This window comes from Sander lucioperca, chromosome 2, assembly GCF_008315115.2.
Source record: "Sander lucioperca isolate FBNREF2018 chromosome 2, SLUC_FBN_1.2, whole genome shotgun sequence".
In the NCBI taxonomy this organism is placed as follows: Eukaryota; Metazoa; Chordata; class Actinopteri; order Perciformes; family Percidae; genus Sander; species Sander lucioperca.
The window spans coordinates 16,700,162-16,717,474 of NC_050174.1; the positions used below are offsets into that span (position 1 = coordinate 16,700,162).

At 41.0% G+C, this 17,313-nt stretch overlaps 1 protein-coding gene across 1 annotated transcript in view; it reads left to right on the forward strand.

Annotated features, from left to right (window-relative positions):
* LOC116056857 (ultraviolet-B receptor UVR8-like) overlaps positions 1-17,313 on the forward strand; it is a 306,897-nt gene that overhangs the window by 111,700 nt on the left and 177,884 nt on the right. Inside the window, exons 7-8 of the mRNA XM_031309233.2 lie at positions 298-422; positions 1,556-1,699. Of these exons, the coding sequence (XP_031165093.1) occupies positions 298-422; positions 1,556-1,699 (269 nt within the window). The remainder of the gene's footprint in view (positions 1-297; positions 423-1,555; positions 1,700-17,313) is intronic.

The following is a 17,313-nucleotide window of genomic DNA, read 5'->3' on the forward strand; positions in this document are numbered from 1 at the left end:
TTCACTTCTGATAGGGCTGTGTCTCGTTATTGTCACAAAGAGGATTCATAGCAATGAGAGGAAACGCATATGTTCCACAGTCCCCAGTGGAAGCTGCTCACTGCAATAGTTTAATTGATTTGATTATTTATTTTACCCTATAGAAATTAAAAGGTGTGCAATATTTTTCATGCTTTGAAATTGTGTCCTATATACGTAGTTTAAAATGCGATGAAACAGTATGAAGATGATGCCCGCAGATAATTAATTATGTTTTTTTTGTTTTTTAATTATGTGTTCATACTCTTCCCTCTACAGGCAGAATGATTATGGACAAATTGGCAGTGGTTCTGAGGAAAATATGGTCATCCCTCGCTTTGTGGAGGGTGTGGACCATGTGTCGAAAGTCACCTGTGGGGCAAACCACAATCTTGCACTGACAGGTACAGTAATGCACCGTGCAGGCCTGCCATGATGCACAACATTTAATTGACAAATTAACATTAAATAGATAATGATTAAAATATTTGCCTTTTAAAAATACAGCCGTATCTAATTGTCCTCATGTTACATACATCCCGTAGCAGTTATTTCTCTTTCTGTAATATGCTCCAACATACAAGAAGTGGATCCTATCGTTGACCCTTCATCTATTATGCTAGATGCTTTATTTCGTAAAACACACCAGCACAAATCCGCTGGATAATATCTTTATGAAACGGAGCTGACGTCACTTCTCATGAGCTGTCACCGTGTGCTTTAAAGTTCACCTACTTTACTCAATTTTATGTGAATATCAGAGCCCTCGAGCCCTCGATCGTCATATCACCTGAGAGAAAGACAAGAAGGGAGAGAGACAGAGTTAGCAGGAATATGGCCCTGGCTCCTGATCCATAACAGTCATTGCCTGTTACATACATTTCAGAATTCATTCAGGCTATGAAGATAATCGAGGTAGTCGACAGTTTCCCCTGCAGCCCAATGGATTTATGATAGCACTGTCAAGAAAATGAGGCGAAATGACACAGTAGCTGACTTTAGCTGCAAATAATGTGATAGGCCGTACAGTGGTGCAGCAGCAGCTGCTGTCATTGCAGGTAATAGGCTATAAAGAAGCCTGATAGCAATACCTGTCATTTCTTAATGGCTGACTTCACTGAAGAGCTTTTGTGGCCTTTAACATGAAGATAATGGAAGATACAACAAATTTTACAGCTTTTGCGTTGCATCCATAATTTATCACCAGAGGCCGCATGCAGCAGCACAACAAGGACAACATGCTCCTAGAGGCTTGCTGGAGAGAGATGCAAGATGAGCTGCAGGGGGTTACAGGCCCCTGCTATACTTTGCAATTAATGGAGGAACTGCATAGGGTATATATTATTATATAGCGGTCATATTACATGACAGTACATTTGGGTTCCGCATTTGTTTTGGACATGAGAACTCACAGATCCTAGATGTTACCTTAAAACCGTATGTGTGTATTAATTAGCAGAAATACTCTGTTGATCACATCATTTCTTTTTTGGCTTATATTGGAAACTTTATTTATTTCTTCATTGATGACATGCAGGTGACGGCAGGTTGTTTCAGTGGGGATGTGGACGGGCATGTGGGAACAGAAAAAGGAACATCCTTTCCCCAGAGGAAGTGACGCCACCAAGCTCGCCAGTGAGAGACATTGCTGGAGGATGTTGGCATAGCCTGCTTCTAACAGGTTAGTCTCTGCTTATACTTTAAACCTATTAATGTAACACAGTTTAATACTGGCCTTTTCTACTTTTACTAAAGCCAACAGTACCTTCTGTCTGCTGTTGTATGCATTTTTCTGTTCATAGCACATGCAGACTCCGAGTACATGCTTGCATGTACCGTGCGCACCGACATGTCCACGACCTCGACATAAAGTATGCATAAATCCTTGGTGTGTGTGTCTTGGCCCTCATGTAGACGTGTGAGTGTGTGCTTTTAGCTGTGGTGTCCATCTATCCGCATCATTCATTAAGAGCTCTCCCAGGCTTAGTTCGGCTACATAAACACAGAGGTTGAGGCCACGGCTGCTCTTTCACCTCGCTGCGGAGAACTTCAAAGTCACTTCTCCTCACAGAGCAGATGAATGCTCCCTGGCTGATATATTGGCCACAGTTGCTGTCTTCTTACTGTAGTATGGCTGCGACTGGGGCCCCATCATGGAGCCAGAGCTGGGCCATTTGTTAGTTTTAGCTGTATCTTCAAGACCCGGCTTTAATTCTGAAGGAAGGACATTAATCCTTTTAATACAACACTTTGTAGAGTCGTTTTCCTGTGTTGCTAATGCCGTCTATTATTAACCCCATTAAAAGTGTAATACAATTTAAGGAGAGTGCTAAAAGTGGATCATTTGTTGCTCTGTTCTGTTTGAATTAATTCTCAATTTATGATCTAAATGATTAAACTATGGGAGTCACAGGACTGAATGAGAGTTAAACAGCCAGGTATACATTTACACATATGAATACAAACATTATGAGCATGCATTCACACACACACACACACACACACACACACACACACACACACACACACACACACACACACACACACACACCAAATGTCCAAGTGTACATACACACGCACAAGAAGCTGCTGTGTGTTGCATTTGCTCTTCTAAATCCTGTAATGTCCCCATTTTGATCCCTAGCTCCATTCTGTCATGAGGGAACAGAAATATCCATCTCCAATCAGGACGTAATGAATAGCCTGATGAGTGTCGGGCAGAGCTGAATTACCAGATAGATTTGAAGAGCGTGAGAGTGTGTATGCACTGTATGTGTGTGTGTGTGGGATGGGCGGGGGGTAGTTAGAGGGTCACTGGAACAGGACACATGTAGAAATTAATTCTCCACAAGTTAAAAAAAAGAAATTGGCTAATTCTGTCTTATGAGCCTCATGGAATCGCCTTATCTATTGGTATGAGTTCTCATTTATTAGGGTCAATGCGGAGGAACGCACAAGGGAGAGAAAAGAGAGGTTGGGGAGAGCAAGTCGGAGTGATGGAGGGTGAGATTTGAAAATTGGAAAGAAAAGGAGAGAAAGAATGGGAAAAGAGTAGAAAAATGATAGAGAGATGGGAAAGATGGAGCAAAAGGAGAGCAAGAGAATCAGTGGTATGAGAGACAGCTTGCCTGGGCCGGAGCATATTGAGGGCAGCAGGTGGAAGAGTGGCACAGTTAATTAAAACGCCTGTCTTAATGTCTCAGCCCGTCACTCCAGGGAGAGAGAGGGAGAGGGAGAGAGAGAGAGAGAGAGAGAGAGAGAGAGAGAGAGAGAGAGAGATGCCAGGCTTGAGCTGGGCTGCACCCAACCAACAATCTAGCCAACCCACCAGGCCACATGTCAGACAAGCCCTGACACTATGCCCTTCACCCTCATCATCCTTTGCAAGAAACACAGACACACACACACACACACACACACACACACACACACACACACACACACACACAAACACACTCACACACACACACAAACACACTCACACGTGTGCGCAGACATACACACATGGCCAAACCCCACCTACTATTTCCCTTTTCCATGTACCCATAAGCCTATCCAAAACCACCACCCTCTCTAATCTGATGCAGACCCCTTCAAAAAAGGCCCCTCTCTCTAAAAAAAAGAAAAGAAAAGAAGAACAAAAACACACTTCTGATGTTACAGTTTTGCTCAGCAGCATCTGTAGCATGCCTCTGGACTTCCAGCCTTGCAGCGTAATCTGTCTGCTTTTAATAATTCATAGAAAGCACAGGCTGTGCACTATGTTCTGAATGCTGAGGATAATAGGGATGTTGTGATATTTCTATCATGGCCTGTCTGGAGCAGCAAGCAAATCAAACTATTAAAAATCTGATAAGCAGTCTGTTCAGTGTCATACCGGCACTGGCTGTCATCACTGCCTTAGGTGGACCTTAACAAATCTATTTCGCCCTGCACGCTACAATCTAGATTCTCTGCTACGCTGTCACAAAGTTTCGAGTCACACCAAGTCATTGATGTGGGGTACTACACTAAGACACAGGCACACGTGAGCCTGATGTAATGTTTTAGAACACCACTATACTGCACTAGAACAATACTCAATATATTGATTGATTATTTGACATAATAGAAATGTAAGGGCAAACAAAGAGTGTGAGCATCCACCCATGTGCGAGGTTGGGTCTAGCGTTGTACGTTGTGTTGTTTTACTAATGTTTTATCAGGCTTTGCTGTATCACGGCGGATTGCTTTGTCAATAACCAGCCTGGTGCCTCAGTGAGCAAGAATCTGAGATTGTCAGGCTGAGTGACAGGCTGGAGATGGCAGATAATTCAAAGAAATTGGAAGTGTGAAATCTTTAAGGGCCACTTCTTAACACAGCAAATGCCAGGGTATCTTTCCATCAGCTGCTGCTCTCACAAGCCACCGCATTGTTAATGGTGGCCTGTCTGTCCATCAAGAGCGCTTCAGGAGGGATTTAGACCTGTTTGGCACCTTATCTCTCTGACTGCCTCCCACTAACCTGACCACTGCACAGGCCTTAAGTACTGTGTGTGTGTGTGTGTGTGTGTGTGTGTGTGTGTGTGTGTGTGTGTGTGTGTTGTTCCATGTGTCCGATGATGTTCACACATTTACCTCCAGAGCAATATATATTTTCTGTTCATTCGCTTATTTATAGACATTGATTTATTTATGATTATCTGTCTGACAGTGTATTGGTATATCTATCCATTGTTACACAATCAGGAGCCATATGTAACGGTGCTTGTAGCACTTGTTAATTTAGCTGTCAACACTACTGATTGACCTGAGATTGTAGCAGTAAGAGCTCTTTGTCCTTGTGAGTGGTTTTCTGTGTCTGCTGCTGTCTTTCTGGGGTAGTGCAGGAGAGTCTGTGTCTGCTTTTAAAAACATTGTTCTGAGCAAGAAACTCAAAATGTCAGTCATTGATAGGAGATAACTGTTTCCATATAGACCAGATCTTTATATGATGACAACGTTTTTAGTTGTAGTCACTCCACTCAAAAAATGTGTTTTTCTTATCTTTATGTCAGATTCAAACGTATCCCGTCACAAATTTGAAAAAAAAGCTGCTCTTTTACCGGTCAACCTAGCGCAAACAGCTGTGGTGGGCAGGGCTCGAGGCCAAACCCAGAATTTCTCAATATAGGAGAAAGAGTTTTTTTGTACTTTGTGGGAAAACCATGTTAAACTAAATATGGATCATAGTATTTATTGCATACTTTAAAATGTCTTAGAAGGGGGACTTTAAGAAATTTAAATATAGGGCCTATTTATTTTTAGGTAATTTAAAATGAGCACTTGAACATTAACACAACTTTTTGAAATCGTATTACTGTATCCAGCTCAAAATGTGCTGCGGTCCACTCAAACATTGAAAGTTTGAAGAGGAAGCAATGGAATCAATGTCTTCTATGAATACATATTTCATTAATATGTTGAGATCTGGGGCATTTGAATACCCAAAATTAACCTAAAAGTAATTTGAAATACAAGTTAATTATTAGTTTGATAATGAGGTTTATGATTAAGAAGTTAATAAAAGAAACAAAAAGTCCTTTTTGTGCCAGAAAATAAACCGAGAATTCACACAGGAGTAAAGAAGAGCCGCTGTGTGTGTGTATGTGCGCACTGATGTTCATTCATCATACCAGAACTGCCTTTGCTCCAAAGAAAGTTAGGTATTACAGTGATGTCCTGACCTAGCTCGCTCTCTCTCTCTCTCTCCTTTTCCATTTTTCACTCACCAACTTCTTACAATCGCACACAGTCACTCCCTGAAAAATGTTGGCTAAGAAGTATAGAAAAAAGGCAGAAGAGGACAGAGGGAAAGAAGTGGAGGAAAGACAACAAGTCAAAAAATGGATCCTCCACATCTGCTTATCCAAAAAAAGCTATATATAATGAGAGAAAATAGACAGAGGAGGAAGGGGGGCTACAGAGACGGACCAAGAGAGAGGAAAAGGAATAAACAAAGAATAAAAGAAATAAATATGTCCCCTATTTTTCCCTCTCGTAAAGGTCTCAATTCCCTGCCAGAGCTCCCTGTCACAGGGAGGTAGTTCCCAGGCCGGCACATCTCAAGCTGTTCAAACATCCATTAGAATGTTTTGTTTCATACGCTCTACAAATACAGCAAGACGAGACAGAAACAGGCAGATGATGAGAGGGAAATTGAGGAAGAAAGAAAAGAGACAGAAAAACAGAGAAGAGAAGATGAAGAGGGGAGTGAGTTGATGGGAACAGCAGAGAGAGGAGGAGAGGGAATTTATCAAGGAACTCGTGTGATATTTAATGATCCTTGTATGTGGAGAGGGAAGACCACACCAACTCGTTCTCCTTCGCCAAATACCGATCCCCTAACTTAATTTCCTGCTCAATTGCTGTTCTATAGTGCATAGTACAGTGATACAGGCTGGCAATATAGAAAACAGATTGCCTGTGCGGCGGAGTGGATAAGGCTGAGGCTTGTGCTGCTGGAGACCTGCAGTCTCCAGGGGGGTCTTGTCGGTGGGCTTCACAAAACCAACAAAGCCCATCTTTCCCTGCGACTGGCAGCAGCTGGCAGGTAGATCTTCAAGCGCTGGAGGTGGGGAAGTGGATCTGTGAGTGTGGTGTGTGTGTGCAAGTTTGTGTTTCTCTGCAGTGTGTGTATGTGGTGCAGAGAGTCTTGCTATTGTTTGTATTGAAGAGTTCCACAGTCTTCCATCTTGTGTTTGCTCATGTGCTATGACTCCAATCCACTCGAAAATGTAGGCCTGCACAGACAGCAACCATCAATCAGTGCACAGAACAGTCTGCAACTACAGCTACTGTACAGTGTTTTCTCTGAGACACAAATACTCACACACACACACACACACACACACACACACACATGCAGTACACATGCCTGTTACGGTGTGATATGTTTCGAAAAGCCTTATTCAAATTTTCTGCTCATTTTTTCTTTCCATATAAGCCAACTCCGTTTTTGACATCCAATGTGGGAACGAAATCCAGTAACACGCACAAACACAGATTTGCGTGTCCAGTGCGCATATATACATAAACACAAATGGGAAACACAACCACCTCAAATATATGACAATGATTACTCAGATGAATTTGTTAGTGCTGCTAGTGGAGTAACTGACAAATTAAAAAACAAAATTTGGTAAACCTTCAAAGGTTTTTCAGAAGGAATGCTCTATATACAGTATAAAAAAACATAATTTTTTTACCGCACCCTGTTGGTATTAACATCATAGGGATTTAACATGAAGCCAGTTTCTGACACTTTTTACTTTTGCTGTTGTAAAGTAATGTTTTGCAGGGGAATTTTCTTTTTTTAGTTCGTAACTCATTCTGGCATAGTCAGACGGAGGAAGCAATGCTGCAAAGTGTTTTCAACACATGGCCGAAAAGCTGTGAATTTACATTATGAATAAACAGCCAAAAAAGAACAGAATAAAAGTATTACCTAAACACAAACAATTTTTCAACTTTTGTTTTTCATAATAAAACATTATAGCAATGGTTACCTACGACCTCTAAAGTTCTCATTGCTTGGATTACCTCTTAAGACAAAGACAGTTTTGATGGTGTTTCCTCCTTTAAACCCAAAATAGGCTAACATGGTGAATCATCCTTGGGTATTGAACCAATCAGTAAGACAATTATTGATTGTGAATAATTGGCTTGAGTGATTGCCATACTGATATACAGTACCTTGAACCTTGAACCTACTGTACATAAAGTCTTGATGTATAAAGTTGTAATGTGCTATCATGATGCTGTGTTGCTCAACACAAAGTAGGTCACTCTAGTGAAGTCTTCATCGTGTTGGAGACCTGATGTTACTTGTATCCCAGTTCTTTTAAAGTTGTTATTTCATGCAGGAAGTGTCACTAACCTAGTTGCCATTGGGGTTTTTTTCCCGCTAATGTTAGCAGTGTGAACCTCCTTTGACCTCTCAAAGTGACAGGGTTTTGTTGCGTAACAACCTTGTGTAATGAACTTCCTCCCTGGAGATGTCATTAAGAACGGGAATGTTTGTCTTCCGCTTGCACCAAAATGAATATTTAGCTATTATCGCTGCACAGCATTCAGATCTGATAGGAGTTTTGGGTTTCAGCTTGTACAGAAGAGACACAGAAACCCATTCCAGATGGGTTTTATTTACCGTCTCTGTGTCTCAGCGATCAGCCACCGGTTTTCTTAATTTATCACTTCTAACTCTATTTTGCTGCGTGAAGACAGTTAAGGTCATTTCTCTGTCTTCCTAGACATAGTTGTATCTGGCATACATCATTCAGATACTCCCCCACGTCTCTCTCTTACCCAGATTTACGTATTTGTTTTAACTAATGTCCTGTTGTAGGCCACTAAAGATCTGTAATAACACTGCTAGGGTTTCTGCGAGGCCACCTCGCCAAGAACCACAGAGATGTGGATGGGATAGAGTTGTCAGAAGGCTTTCCATCACACACAGGGATCACATTTGAGCAAAGGTTTTCCTTAATAAATGAACCCAATTGGTCAGCTTATCGGCTGGATCAACACTGTATACCTTTCATGGCTCGTCTACTTTTCCCATGTAGGAGGCCCTGCTGAGGGGGAGTGCACCGTGTATGTGTGTGATACGTGTAAGCCTGACAGAGAGGCGAAGAAACAAGAGAGAGAGACCGAAATATGTCACAGTGATTATTTGAATTCCCTTGTTTATTGAAAATGACTGAATCCAAAGTTGATCCTTCACATTCCAAAAATATTCGCAAGAACGGGGAGGAAGGGAAAAGAGCTCTCTGTCCTTGTGGGTGGGGGGCAGCATACACCATCTGATGCCTTGATTACCCTTCTGAGTATCCTCATCCTAATGGTAAATATAACTACAGGAAGTAATGATTTCTGCTCAAAATGATGTGCATGTTTACACTGCTCATGGACGGAGGAATATATTTCTGATAAAAGATAAACTACGAAAGAAAAATAGGAGTCGCATTAGTGCAACAGTGGGAAAGAGGAAATGGAGGGTCCCGGAAGACTGGTGTACCTTGTAAAGCAATCCCCCCCCCCCCCCCCTCTCTCTCTCTCTCTCTCTCTCTCTTGCTGTACCAAAGGAGTCAATGCCAAGATGGTTGCCTGAGCTCCAGGCCTGCAGGGCTTGACCCTTTGACTGTTTCTCTAAACTTCAATCTCTTCAGACCCTTGCATAATTCCTCCTCCTCTCTTCCTGTCCTCCTCACAACATCCCTCTCTGTCTCCATGTTTTACTTCTCTTTTATTTTCACAATGTGAGCCACAGGGAGGATGGTGCGGGGTGCTTCATCTTTCAAATTCCTGTGAGTTTTACGATGGCAAGACTTGTTTTGGAGGATGAGTGTTTCATGGAGCTGGGTGTCTGGGGCTCCTCCCTACAGGTTTATCATGTTGGCAACCATGGATGGCTCCTTTTTTTAGGGTTGTCGTGAGTTCTCCTCCCCTCAGTCTGGACCTTTCAAACATAGTGGCATGAATCTTTGGCAGTCACTGTGCACAAATAGAGCAATTAGCATAGAACTCCAAGTTTAGTTGCACAGGACTCAGAAAAGTGAGTTTTTTTTACGTTCTCCTGACCTCATACTAAACTATGCTGTAAATGAAACAACACACGATCACATCATCTTTTATTTAATGGAAAACTATGATGACATTTTGGGCTAACAAAACATGAGAATTTTGTAACTGCACTGTGCATAATGGAAAGTAATAGATTATGTTTCCAATGGGATTGGCACAAATCTCAAAAAAATGTAAATCCATGTTTTATTTAGATGAAAAGTGTTTATGGTTTGCATATCTTAAAGCCAAACGTGGGATCAGCTGTATCCAACTTTAATTGCTTGTGTTGAATATATAGCTTATGAGTTTAGAAAGTTATTTCAGTTGACAAGTCTGTGTAATAACCACTGATTTACTGTCATAAAAAAATGAAATAATAGGTTTTCTGTCTAAGGCCAATCACTGAGAGGTTTTATTGGATTTCCCCACTTCTCTAATAACGTTGCATTATTTTGGTTTCACAGCACAGTATATACTCCTAAGTTGTTCTCATGGTCTTCATTTCCATCATTCACAAGGCAAACAAAAAATATTTTCCATTCCTGTTAGTTACATTATACAGACAGCTCCCTGGGCCAGGGCAGGCCAGGCCAGTATTTACTGTAGCTTGGACTTCTGAGTGTTACATGTACGTTAAAACCTTTTCTTTCCTCGTTTATTTTTACTCCATGGTGTTGTGCAAATGCCCACGAGGAGAGTTTTCAAATTAAAAGCTGAACTTCAACCACTAGAGGTTATGGTTATTCTCTATCTCTCTCTCTCCCCCCCCCCCCCTCACCCCCCTTTCTTCACCACTGAGTCAAACCACCCACTACGTCTAAGGTCACCAGCATAGCCAAGGCGAAGGCTGTTCAGCAGGGCTGCAGCAAACTTGGCAAAGTACTGGTAAGACTCCCTGCTGCTCCGTGGGACATACCAGCTCCTTTGCCAAGTCAAATAACACATTTAGTGAATTGAAAGTAAGATTTAAGTGGGGCAGTACAATGCGGCCAACGCTCTCATCTCTGAGCCGGTCCTTTTCTTTGTGTGCTAGAGTGTGAAAACTGCTCTTGTTCTCAGGGACTTAATCTTTTATTTGGAAACAGGTCAGTTGGGTGTGGAGGCTATAACTCCACCCTCCAGTTTTTTTTTCTTCTTATAACTTCACATTCATTGCTTCACCAATTTTATTTCTCCTCATCTCTCAGTCTGTTTCTTTACCTCCCCTTCTCTTTTTTTTTTATACCAGCACTCTTTTCTCCTCCCTGTGTGTATAAGAACATTTTCAAAGAATTCAGTGGCCAAGTTCAGGCCCTTGAAGTGATTGGCTTTGATTCAAGATCGTTTTTTTTCTCTTCCTTCTCTTCTTTTTTCTCTTTCCCCTCACAGTATTATGCTCCTTATTTCACTGAGAGTAACACTTTTCACCTTTTGTGTTTTAACTTCAACATACAAACACAAATACTCCGGTTTAGTTTTTGTTACCATTTTATTATTTTATTCACCGGATGGCGGAAAAGAAACTGTCGAGAGAAAAGTCTTGCTACAGGTCTATTTGAATTGTATGTTGTAGTGATGCATTGTTGTATACAATTACATAATTGGAATATATATATATGTATATATATATATATATATATATATATATATATAATGCCATGTATGTCACAATCAATGCTATAAATATGCACAACAGGGGTGTAATGAATGTAAACAACATTTGGCAATGAGTTGAACAGAAAGACAGAGATATTCTCCATCTGAAGGCTTTTAGCATTCATATTATTCATAGATCTGGGTGGTCGTTTGAATTTTGAGTATACAAAAACAAACAAAAAAAATTGAAAATGACTCATTGAGGAGTATATCCCTTTCTTTCTTCCTCTGCACTCTCCCTGACATGTATAATGCTTAAGAAAGCAAGGCTGGTTGACACACTGGTTGTATTTAGGCTGGATTATATCAACATCCCTAAAAAGACCAAGACAAGCTAAGTGTTGATGCACAATGCACACTATTCAATAATTATATCAATTATATACATATATAATAATATATAAAACACGTCATGTGAATTATGTGAAGCAACTGTCGTCTTAATTGTAATGCAAGTGTAACAAAAGCCAATAAGCGATTTCTGTCTAACCAACTATGTTCCATTCTATTCATTTATGCCAAAAACACAAATGGATGGGACCAGAAACTGCATGTATTTTATCATAAAATTAGAAATTAGTGTATTTTTATTTTTAAATGCACATCTTTGTTCAGAATAGAACCGTATATGTAGAATAGAATATTATCTGGTGCTAGCTAGACTGCTGCACTACATTACTGCACTGTCACCGACTTGCTACTCCCCCTTTCTCTACATCCAGAATCTGTCCCCTTACTCACATTTTTTGGGGGGGTCAGATAGTTGGGCTAAGGATGGGTTGATCAGTACTGTAGAAACCAGTGCAACAGTAATTCTACTCTACATTGCCTGTGAGGCAAACTTCTCAAAAACAGTTACGACTTGATTATACCCTGCTTACTGTGGGTGGACAAGACTAGTTTGTAAACACGCCATTTATCTGTCATCGTTCATTATGCAATTTAATCGATCACATCTGTTGTATCTATTAAAATCACTTAGCTGTAGAGGATTCCTGATCTTGTCTAAGTCCCATCAAGCCCACAGCTAAGCAACATCTTACTGTGTGTCACACTGATTATTGTTGTAAAAACAATACGCCTTAACAAGGGCTAAAGCGTGTAGAATTTCTTTGCTGCTGTGGAGTGTTGTATGAACAACTTTCACTGTATGTCAATAGTACAGTAGCTACTAGACAGTGTGTTCAGGCATAGCAAATTGGGGCCAGAGGACTGTTGTAACACATTAGCTGCTGCCACAAAGAGGTCAAACTCAGCTGTGTTAGCTGGATATGTTTGTGGGGTTAGGTGCTCTGTGTGTGTGTGTGTGTGTGTGTGTGTGTGTGTGTGTGTGTGTGTGTGTGTGTGTAGTTGCACATTGCTGCATGAATCTATGCAGGCTAAACTGTGGGATAGAGACCAGTGACAGATCTTGACCTCCCCAGGGTGCAAAGCCAGTACAGCCATGGTTCAGAGTTCCCCTGCTTATCTGTGCTAGACCTGGAGGAGAAACCATCTGTAGGCATGTTCTTCTGTTAGATAAACAGAGGGGAGGATTCGGAGATGAGTGTGGAAGAAAAATAAACCAGACAAGGTCAAAACTGTTCAAAGTAGGTGGAATAATGACAATATTCCATTTTGACTGAGGAACTGATACTAAAATATGACATTGGGTATTGATATTTTAGACAGCCATTTTCCTCACATTTATTCTTTATTCTTTATTCTATATGTTTAATTAGTTGTTTTGTTAAAGTGGTTTTACATGGGTAATTTCAAGCAATTCACAAAGAGGCAGGATATTTATTACACTTGAGGGTGCAATGAAAGTTGGAAGGTAAGGATAGAAGGAGAGAGTCAGGAAGGGGAGGAAAGGAAGGATTTTGTGGAAGGAGGTAAGGGAGTGGGATAACGGGAGGGCAGGCAGAATCAGCAGGCAGTTCCTCAAAGCCCAGCTGGTCCCCGGCTCCCAGGGTCTACTTCAAGGACCAATTTCTGTGTTTCTCTCTCTCTCTTATACACACACAGACACACACACACACACACACACACACACACACCAACTATACCCACCCACTCAAGCACACACATACACACATGATAACACTCCCCTCTGTTGCTCATTGTCGGGCTCCAATCTCTCTGTATCCTCACTCCCTACAGCATCCCCACCCACCTTCCCTTTCTTTACTTTTGCTGTATCTGTCATTTTCAGCCCCTCTCCATTTTTGATCCACTGGCTGACAATGATGAATTTCCCTCAGCTGTACAGGAGTTGGCAGAAAAAGTTTGCTCAGCAAAGTTTTGAAAGTAAAGCGAAGAGAGTGCGGCTTATGATATTAGTTCAACACGATACTTCGTAAGACAAAGTCATTTTTCCTCATTTAACATCTGCCTTGTCTTTTGCAAAATAAGCTTTTTAAGGAAACCTGTTGTTTTTTTTTTAACTTCTTTGGTCATTATTTCATCACTCTGCCATTTTAGGTCATTCATAAGACATTTTACATTGCCTGTCTTTGCGGTTATGATTTAAGCCAAGGTTCTTTTAATTGAAAGGTCACCTGCTGATGTCCCTAAGTCAGCAGAAACTAAAAGTAATAGAAGCCTGGAGTCAAGTTCAGTGGTTAAAGTAATAGGAAATACACATAAAATGACAGTGTTTCTTGATACATTGGTTCAGATGCTTCTTATCAGGTAATTTATCTGTGATTCATTAAAAACATATCTGGAAATAATCATGTCTATTACACAATCAACAAGCATTACACAACAGAAATGTTTAACTCTTGTTTTACCAGCACAACCTGGGTTGGCAACTGTTTTGATAATGTGATTACAGATACAGTTCATATTTAGCATTTAGGCTTTAACCTCATCACTCCCTGTGGAGATAATAATGATAATATGATTTAAAAAAATAACTTTCCACTCTAAGCCTCATTAGATACAGAGTCCATTGTTAGCTGTTATGTGGAATCCAATGTTATGTGTTAACCAGGGACGATCTGCAATGAGGCCTCAGAGCACAATGGCAATATAGTATCTACTCATGCTTCTGTGTGTAGGCCAGACACCGATGGAAATGCGTACATGCCTCGACTTTGCACCTCTGATCGCTGGAGGGAATATACAATCTAGTCAAATAAGCATGCTGGTCCTCTTGCTCGTGTGCCTGTTCTATGTGTTCTATATCTATAATGCAACAGGCAGCTAAGGACAGATCAGTTGATCAGCAGAGTTCCTTTTTTGGCCTTCAACCTGCCTCTCCCTCTCTTTTGCCTCTTTGGTCATGACAGGTGGGTAAAGCTTGACCTATCATGACAAATAAACGAAAATCAAGTTAATCTACACTGTTTGATTTCCAGCATTCGTTGTTTCGTGCCTTAAGAGAGTTTTATATAAATTTAGTAATATATCTTCAAGCATAATGTGTACGTGTAAACCATCTTTGCTGCCTACAGGTGTTTAGTGTTCAGACCTTTCCCAGCACCATTAAGGTGTTTTCTCAATCGCATGTCATATGCTACCCTGCTTCATTAAACTGCCTACATCATTGAGCCCTTGTATACTGGAGATGCAAAACACCATCACCCTATCATATAAATGCGAGCTACAGCAGGGTAGAGATTTGAAACACCTGGTTAATTGGCCTAAAGCTTGTACATACAGTAATTCATTTCCAAAGCCTCTATTGGTCCTCCTCTCCAGTTCTCTCCTCTCTCCTCTCAGCCTCACTCCTTCTCTCGAGGATTATGCGCAGGTTACAGAGCTAGCACAGTGTGGATTAGCAGGGTCGTTCCTCCATGCTTGGTGCCTCTTTTAATGTGATTATGCATCATCAGGCTTGTTTACTGTTAGCTAGTTCATTGTTGAGACCTGACAAAAGTTCAGCCCCCTTCAACCCACTTACTGGTGCCCACGCCCACACACTCATACAGTGCTTAAGCTGTCAACCCCCCCTGCTCATACTCTGACACACAAACAAACAAACTACACATAATATTCACACCAACATAGTATATCAATGGCCCAAAATGTTCAGCACTGTTTTCTTTGGAAAGGCAGTACAATGTTTCTCTCTTTTGATAATAAAATGACATGTACCAGTATTGAAATACATAATGCAATAATGATCAGAACTCTTACTGTCATAAAAGAACCTGTTTTTCATCTGAAGGATACCATTAGACAGTGCAGTCGAGATTAGGTGTCTGTACTGTATGTGTTCCCTTTAGCTAGAGTCCACTATAACCATCTTTAAGCGTCAAGCACCGCCTTTCATTAGCCTAATGAAGCCATCAAGACAGCCTGTTTGTACAGAGCATGGTCTAGCTCTGTCAGACTTCCCAGCTATGCACTCCATCAGTGGTGAATGAGCCTCTGTGTGGCCTGAGGGGGGTGTGACTTAGACACGGTGTGTCATTAGCCATTGATGTTATTGGCTCATTATCTCCCAATTAGGCTGCTATCAGAGCTAGCTGGCGTTTTCATTACGACGTAGACCTCCATGATCTAACAAAGACCAATGCGGCTGATTAAAGATGGTTTCAGCAATAACATGTAGTGTGAGGTCTTTGAACTCTCTGGGATATAGTCAGAGCGGAGGTGATATAACACAATGAAGCTGATTAGAGAGGGCATGTCTCTTATTGTGCCACTTACTGAGGTTAAGGCAGAGTAATACTGATTAATGCGTTCTTGGTGGCACGTTTTGTTAATAATGTACAGTCAATTACGAAACTGAATAATCGAGGATGGTTACAATTAAGCTTTCAAAAGTACAATGGACATCAATTTCGATTTTATTTTAAGATGCTCCATCTTTAAGTGTAATCACCCATTGGCCCTTCACCCACATCATTATATGCACATGCACTGTATGTGTGCACACAGTGTACCCATATGGTGTACGTCCACTGAAGGACAAGTCTGAGTGTGTGTGTGTGTGTGTGTGTGTGTGTGTGTGTTGAAGGACTATTCAGCTCCGTTAATCACCCAGGGCGGGTCAGCCTATAAGGCAGGGACAAAAAACATGTCTCCTTAGGTAAATCAGAACAAGGAAATAAAGTCCTGCAAATTAGAAGCCTAGAAAAAGATTATAGTCAGTCATCATGTTTGTCCTTCACTTTGACCATGGAATCAGTGCTAGCTAGGCAATACGTCTCCCTCATGTTGTATTACTTTTTTAATTAATCTACCACAAACTCCTTAGAGTGATGAGATACATTAGAGTTGTCTGTTAAATGCAATCAATTATCTAGCTTTGTTGCTACAGAATATATATGGAAGATAATTGACATGTCTTTCTCATGTTTTGACTGACTGCAAGTGCCTTTTAAAATTTAGAATTGTGACTTCAAGTTTGTGTCTTTTAATCAAGTGATCATGAAAAAAAAATATTATCCTATAGCCTTGGACTTTGAAGCTTAAGCAAATAAAAAAAAATGGATTATTTCGGCCAGGAAAAGAAACAACATAATACAGTTACGGTAGCATGAATGTTGGTATGTGTGTTCCTGGCGACCTCGCCAGAGTGCTGCTTATCTGCCTGTTTACCCGTTAGAGGGGTTAGTTCCCTGATCCGTGAGAACTCTGTAAGTGTCTGCCTGGTGATTAACTCCACATCACTAGCACAATGTCTTCCCCCTCACTTCATAAATGGGCTTTAATTGAGGGAGCTGGCTCCTTAGCAGGGAACCTCTTTCACTCTGTGTCGATTAAAACGTCATTTTACAGCCAAAAAAGAAACACGCTCCCAATCACTGCCCTTGAATTATTGTTTTGTAGCTCGAGGCTTGTATTTTAAAGTCACTGAATAATTGCAATCAGATTATTCTAATCAAGTGCTGGAACAGTAATTACAGGTTGCAGTCATTTAAGCTGCCCTGGATGTCCCATACACACTGCTGGTGTGCGTATTAAAAGTTTATGTCGCAAGAGATAAATTTAATGAAGAGGATTGTAATCTTTCAGCTACTTTTAGATAGGTTTCACACGTGTATGAGGAGAGCGCAATCTAAATTTCAGCCATCCGAGTAGCTACGCTAAAGGCAGTTGTGGTGGATATTTTTCACACCCTGCTCCATTCTCCTCCTG